The sequence below is a fragment of the Anomaloglossus baeobatrachus genome, chromosome 5 (assembly GCF_048569485.1).
Source record: "Anomaloglossus baeobatrachus isolate aAnoBae1 chromosome 5, aAnoBae1.hap1, whole genome shotgun sequence".
NCBI lineage: Eukaryota > Metazoa > Chordata > Amphibia > Anura > Aromobatidae > Anomaloglossus > Anomaloglossus baeobatrachus.
In genome coordinates, this window is record NC_134357.1 from 104356337 (window position 1) to 104364523 (window position 8187).

At 46.7% G+C, this 8187-nt stretch overlaps 1 protein-coding gene across 1 annotated transcript in view; it reads left to right on the forward strand.

The window, feature by feature from the left end:
• The window catches only part of STAMBPL1 (STAM binding protein like 1), a 135586-nt gene extending 131769 nt beyond the window's left edge, over nt 1-3817 (forward strand). The window contains 1 exon segment of the mRNA XM_075348737.1: nt 3500-3817. Within this exon segment, the coding sequence (XP_075204852.1) occupies nt 3500-3556 (57 nt within the window). The 3' untranslated portion in view covers nt 3557-3817.
• Nucleotides 3818-8187: the final 4370 nt, after the last annotated feature.

The window sequence follows — 8187 nt, forward strand, 5'->3', positions numbered from 1 at the left end:
CCAACTTGTGTACGTACTAGGGACCTCTACAGGTCGCTGGTTAAGTACACGCAGGCATGGCTGACAGGACTCAAGGCTCCTCTTGCCTGGACAGTCCATCTGCATTTTGGTGTTGGCTGCCCCTTCTATATTGTATGGTAAAGTTATAGGGCTGCAGAGCCAGGCTCCATCGCAGTAAGCGTCCATTGTCCCCAGAGACTCTGTTCAGCCAGGTGAGGGGATTGTGATCAGTAACCACAGTGAATTCCCGTCCATACAGATACGGCCGTAGTTTCTTAAGGGCCCACACTACAGCCAGACATTCCTTCTCAACAGTTGCATAGGCCACTTCTCGGTCCAGCAGTTTCCGGCTGAGATAGGCGATGGGGTGCTCGTCCCCAGCTGCATTCACCTGGCTGAGGACAGCTTCCAGTCCATAAGCAGAGGCATCCGTTTGCACAATGAATCTCCGCTTGTAGTCTGGAGCAGCCAGGACAGGATCGCAGATCAAAGCATCCTTCAGCCGGTTAAAAGCCTCATCACAGGCTGGAGTCCAGATCACCAGCCGGGGCATTGTTTTCTTGGTCAGGTCGGTAAGAGGCTTGGCCACAGTACTGAAATGAGAAACAAATTTTCGGTAATAACTGGCAGTGCCCAGAAAAGCCATAACTTGTTTCTTAGTTTGGGGTACAGGCCAGTCTCTAATAGCCTGGATTTCGGCAGGCTCAGGTCGGAGCTTCCCTCCTCCCACTCTATGTCCTAGGTACTGGACTTCCCCCATCCCCAATTGGCATTTATCGGGTCGAATAGTTAGGCCGGCTGCAAGAATCAGGTCCAAAATAATGGCTACTTGATTCAGATGTTCCTCCCATGTGTGGCTGAAGACGGCGATATCATCCAAGTAGGCACAAGCAAAGTCATCACATCCCCGGAGGATCTGATCCACCATTCTCTGGAAGGTGGCCGGGGCATTTTTCATTCCAAAAGGCATGCTTAGAAATTCATACAGACCAAAGGGGGTTATAAAAGCGGACCGTTCTCTCCCTTCATCCGTTAGAGGGATCTGCCAGTATCCCTTACTGAGATCCAAGGTAGTGACATATCGGGACCCAGCCAGTCGGTCTAGAAGTTCGTCAATACGAGGCATTGGGTAAGGATCGCTGACGGTATGGTCGTTTAGTCGCCGATAGTCCACACAAAATCGAGTACTCCCATCCTTCTTGGGTACTAACACCACAGGGGAGGCCCAAGGGCTATGGGAGGCCTGGATTACCCCAAGCTGTAACATCTCCTCCAGTTCGTGCTGCATGGTGTTTCGAACTGATTCAGGTACCCGGTAAGGAGCCAGTTGTATGGGACGGATGCCCTGAGTGTCCACATGATGTTGGGTGACGGTGGTTCGACCTGGTTGGGATGAGAAAGCAGCCCGTCTCTGTTGAAGCACTTCCAGCATCTGGATTTTCTGTAAGGAGTCCAGGTAATCTCCCAGGGGAACCTGTTCCACAGTGGATGGGGCTCTCGCTGCTTCCACGAGATCAGGTAGAGAGTCCTCATCCTCTTGACCATCTTCTGAAGCCAACCGACAGCTTGCTATCATTGGAATGTTCCGGTCATGGTACTCCTTAATCATATTCACATGGACAGTCTTTTGCCTTAACCCTGCTCAAGGATTCTAGAGCAACGCTCCCTGGGAAGTATGCAAATAAGAAAGCCGCGGAGACACCATCACGTGTTTCTCAACGCTGCCAGGAAACTAGCCAGGTCTTTCACCGGGAAGGAACAACCATGGGAAGGGCAGTCTCCATTCAAGGAGACCACCTATACCAAACATGGTATCCATCCACAGACAGCCGTTTCGGGGTATTTACCCCTCATCAGTGTGGAGTAGGAATCTGGCTAGTGGGGGCAATGCCTAGTAAAAGAGTACTTAAGCAAGCATTGTTGACCTTAGGGAGATCAACATATCCACTGCGGAGACACCATCACGTGTTTCTCAACGCAATGATTCTAGAGTAACGCCCCCTGGGAAGTATGCAAATAAGAAAGCCGCGGAGACACCATCACGTGTTTCTCAACGCTGCCAGGAAACTAGCCAGGTCTTTCACCGGGAAGGAACAACCATGGGAAGGGCAGTCTCCAGTCAAGGAGACCACCTATACCAAACATGGTATTCATCCACAGACAGCCGTTTCGGGGTATTTGCCCCTCATCAGTGTGGAGTAGGAATCTGGCTAGTGGGGGCAATGCTTAGTAAAAGAGTACTTAAGCAAGCATTGTTGACCTTAGGGAGATCAACATATCCACTGCGGAGACACCATCACGTGTTTCTCAACGCAGTGATTCTAGAGCAACGCCCCCTGGGAAGTATGCTCTACACACATCACTGTGTGTGAAGCCGCAGGAGCGAGGAACATCTCCTACCTGCGTCCTGCGGCTCACGCCAGCTATGTGGAAGGAAGAAGGTGGGCGGGATGTTTACGTCCCGCTCATTTCCGCCCCTCCGCTGCTATTGGCCGCCTGCCGTGTGACCTCGCAGTGACGCCGCACGACCCGCCCCCTTAATAAGGAGGCGGTTCGCCGGCCAGAGCAATGTCGCAGGGCAGGTGAGAGTGCATGTGAAGCTGCCGTAGCGATAATGTTCGCTACGGCAGCTATCACTAGACATCGCAGCTGCGACGGGGGCGGGGACTATCGCGCTCGGCATCGCAAGCATCGGCTTGCGATGTGGTAGTGTGCAAAGTGCCCCTTAGACTTGTTGCAGTCTGACAATGTGGCCCTCAGACCAGAAAAATTGTGAATCTCTGCTGGATAAATTAAAAATTAAGTGGTTTATGGTGAATAAAATGTAAATATAGAAGTAATAATTATCATGTCCACTAAGCGCAGTTTGTTGCAATTTACAAGATGGAAGATCTTTCTGGTGGAACATATGGCTGACAGGTGGTGAGATGTCTTATTCCTTATCAGGAAGATGTTTGCCCCTCTCTCCTCTGTCACCTCATATCTCAGCTTACAGAATTTTAGGGAGATGATATTGGTATATTAGTGCAAAGTGCAGCCACATCTGAATCTCCAGGGTAGGAATTTATGGGTTATGCTTTAAGAACTAGTTCACAATACTGATAAGAAAACAGTTAATTCGACAAAATCCTCAACTCACAAAATTGGGATCCATGTTTAGAAAAAAACAAAACACAACTCAACATCAGATGAAATCAGAAACCTAAAGGTGTTGTACGGAACTAACTTATTGATTACCAATCTACAGGATAGGGTATCAATATCAAATTAGTGGGGGTCTGATACTTGTCTGTGATACAAGATGAGATACAGTACCCTGGGAATAGCCACTAAACTGTGTACAGAGCTGTGTTGTTCCAGCTCTATATGTAGTATACACACATCCGATGGTGGTACCACGTGTCAGACTCCAACAATGTTATATTGATGACATTTTAAATTGTCAGAACTGCTATATTCTAGAAATATTCTAATGCTATTTTCATGTTTTCTTTCTCAGACTTGCAGGCATGTGATTGTAAAAGATGCAAAGATTTTGGTGCTGGATCTGAGGTGATAACGACAAGACTCATCTTTCGCCTGCTACAGAGGGATGACGATGAGGCTGCCCGTTTTTTCAGCCCATTTCCAGATTCAGTGGACTTTTTCTAATTTATACATTTTAAATGTGATACTTTATTTATTGCTTCTGCACATTTTGGAATTTATTTTGTTTACTTGATTTCTGTGACCACACAGGCCATAAATATGAAAACATGTACCATCTCATGTATGAACACATCTGACGAGGCCTGGAATTAAAAGTGCGCTTCAGATATGTGTCCTCCTGCTTCTTCTATTGAAGTCACCTGGCACGTTCTCGTGGATCTTGAGCCAGGAGATGACTTTATTAGTAGCTTTATTTTCTTTCTCTGAAACCAATTGAGAGTTTCCTTGGCTGAGTGTTTGACACAGGGGCGTAACTACTGCGGTCGCAGAGGTCGAGACTACAACCGGGCCCGCTGGGTTATGCGGTTCGCCCTGCAGATCAGCAGCCAGCTCCTCTCTGTAAGAGAGGAGCTGCGCTGATCAGTGGCAGACCACGCTGTCGGTATACACCCAGGAGTCAGGGGGGCCCGGTGTCAGCGGCGGCGAAGAGACCCGGGCCCCCTTCACCCGTCATCGCACACTACAATGAAGAAAAATGGAGCACTCCATTCCATTTTCTTCATTCTCCCCCTGTGCCTGCGCTCGCAGAGCATGGTGACGTCATCACTGCGCGCTGCTGAGATGAAACAACAGAGCGCAGGATGGGAGGAAGCTGACCGAGGGAACGAGGGGTGGTGAGGATAGTGCAGTGACTGACATAGCCTGTGCAATTGTGGTACCGGCGCACAGAGGGGAGGGGGCCCTCGCAACTAAGCTTGAGGGCCATGCAATAAAGTATTATATATGTCTGGGGTCCGACACTCACCAAGAAACTGCCGATCAGCCTCGGAACCAGTAAGAGACCCTCCTATGTTCCCGTGTAGATCTGCAGGACTCTCTGCCCCTCCCCCTGCTAAGCACCAGGGGAGAAGATGGAGGCCGCAGCCAAAGAGCAGCAGCTGATTTTTGCAGGAGAAGACGTCAGAGCTGAGGGAACAGCAGGAAGATGGAGGACGCTCCACATCCACAGCAGGAGAGGAAGAGCAAGAAACTCCACAGGTCATCAGAGTGGTGAGTATATACTTATTGGAGCTGTCTGTTTGCTTTTACACACATACCTATGCAGTGCCGTAACTAGAGTTCGATGGACCCCGGTGCAAAGTTTGGACCCGGGCCCCCCCCCCCAACTGTACACCGACACTTGACTATGTCCCCCTCCCGAACCCTTCCCACACCTCCCCACTGTCTCTTGGGGTCTTCCATTTTACCATTTTAAGTTTTGTTGTGCTGATCATCTTGCACTTGGAAAAAATAAAATCGGAGTTACTCATTTTCACCTGGTCCAGTGGTGTCTCTGCTGCTCTGTCTATGTTTACAGGCTGCAGTAATAATGTCACACGTGACCACTTTAGCTAATCACAGGGCTCCGCAGCTGACACCATCTACCATGGCATGACGGCTGAGCTCAGTGATTGGCTCCAGCTGTCACATGTTTTAATCATGATATCACTGCTGCAAACATAGATCAGAGCAGTAGCAAAGAGGAATTGCTGGTTCTAAGGATAAACACACACATGTGCATATCCTATGTAAACACACACAGGTACATATACTATGTAAACACACACATGTACATATGTGACGGGAGTGTACAACAGAGCAAAGGATGGACGAGGCCGAGGGACGATCCAACAGGTTTATTCACAAGAACACTGGAACAGCACACGATAAGTCCACGTAAAACAGATTCGGGGGCCCTTCCCGACAATCCTCGGACCGGATTACAAAGCAATCGTCCTTACAGTAGTCCAAAGAGTTCCACACAATCCCACGGGCCGCCACACAGGCCTAGCTCCGTCCGTGTCCACAGCCACACAGGCTGGAAGCTCCTTCTCTTTTCAAGTTTTAGCTCACTCTGAAGTTACAAAAAGGGAAATGCATTGTCTGTGCTCCTTGACCAGCCCACCATGTTTGTTCAGGGGGTAGGGGTCACACATCCTATCATCAATGGTTTGGTCCATCACAGGGCTCCAATATGTCTGCCAGCCTAAGTAGATGAAGGGATCCCCTGCTGTGCAGAACAATGACTATTCCTTCACTGGCCAATGCAATTACAGACTAGATACACAACTCTGGATAGAAGACGACAGGCTATTTACATAATCACATTAGATGCCAAGACTACAATTGTATGAGAGAGACACATTGAGACCAGTAGCTCCCCCAAGAAAATACATGAATTACAACTAATACAACCAGGGAAATATACATATCATGACATAGTATCACAGCATATACAGTGAGAGGGTAAATTACATCTTCACAATCCCTCCCCCTCCCAACTTGTGTACGTACTAGGGACCTCTACAGGTCACTGGTTAAGTACACACAGGCAGAGCGTTACTTACATGTGGCTTCATGCAGCCACGAATTGGCATCGTAGCTCTCCCACATCATTGCCCAGGAGAACAGCTGCAGGCAGACCACCCATCACCCCAACCACACATCGCCTGACCCCAAAACCAAAGTTCAGATGCACAGTGGCTGTGGGAATAGTGCTCCATTGTCCACCAGCCAGTTCAATGACAATCCCAGGTCTTGTACTCTGCAGTGCTGGTTCCTGATGTTGAGCCATTGTCCTCCATTCCTTCTGCTCTGATCCCACCGCTGCCACCAGTTTGTGACGGGAGTGTACAACAGAGCAAAGGATGGACAAGGCCGAGGGACGATCCAACAGGTTTATTCACAAGAACACTGGAACAGCACACGATAAGTCCACGTAAAACAGATTCGGGGGCCCTTCCCGACAATCCTCGGACCGGATTACAAAGCAATCGTCCTTACAGTAGTCCAAAGAGTTCCACACAATCCCACGGGCCGCCACACAGGCCTAGCTCCGTCCGTGTCCACAGCCACACAGGCTGGAAACTCCTTCTCTTTTCAAGTTTCAGCTCACTCTGAAGTTACAAAAAGGGAAATGCATTGTCTGTGCTCCTTGACCAGCCCACCATGTTTGTTCAGGGGGTAGGGGTCACACATCCTATCATCAATGGTTTGGTCCATCACAGGGCTCCAATATGTCTGCCAGCCACAGTAGATGAAGGGATCCCCTGCTGTGCAGAACAATGACTATTCCTTCACTGGCCAATGCAATTACAGACTAGATACACAACTCTGGATAGAAGACGACAGGCTATTTACATAATCACATTAGATGCCAAGACTACAATTGTATGAGAGAGACACATTGAGACCAGTAGCTCCCCCAAGAAAATACATGAATTACAATTAATACAACCAGGGAAATATACATATCATGACATAGTATCACAGCATATACAGTGAGAGGGTAAATTACATCTTCACAACATATACTATGTAAACACACAGGTACATATACTATGTAAACACACACACAGGTACATATACTATGTAAACACACACACAGGTACATATACTATGTAAACACACACACAGGTACATATACTATGTAAACACACACACGAAAATATACTATGTAAACACACACACACACAGGTACATAACCTATGTAAACACACACACAGGTACATATACTATGTAAACACACACACAGGTACATATACTATGTAAACACACACACAGGTACATATACTATGTAAACACACACACGTAAATATACTATGTAAACACACACACAGGTACATATACTATGTAAACACACACACAGGTACATATACTATGTAAACACACACGTAAATATACTATGTAAACACACACACACGTACATATACTATGTAAACACACACACAAATATACTATGTAAACACACACACACACAGGTACATATACTATGTAAACACACACACACACGTACATATACTATGTAATCACACACACACACAGGTGCATATACTATGTAAACACACACGTACATATACTATGTAAACACACACAGGTACATATACTATGTAAACACACACACAGGTACATATACTATGTAAACACACACAGGTACATATACTATGTAAACACACACACACACACACACACAGGTACATATACTGTGTAAACACACACGTAAATATACTATGTAAACACACACGTAAATATACTATGTAAACACACACACAGGTACATAACCTACGTAAACACACACACACACACACGTACATATACTATGTAAACACACACACAGGTACATATACTATGTAAACACAGACACAGGTACATATACTATGTAAACACACACACACGTAGATATACTATGTAAACACACACACACAGGTACATATACTATGTAATCACACACACACACACGTACATATACTATGTAAACACACACACACACACACATGTGCATATACTATGTAAACACACACAGGTACATATACTATGTAAACACACACAGGTATATATACTATGTAAACACACACAGGTACATATACTGTGTAAACACACACAGGTACATATACTGTGTAAACACACACGTAAATATACTATATAAACACACACGTAAATATACCATGTAAACACACACACAGGTACATATACTATGTAAACACACACACAGGTACATAT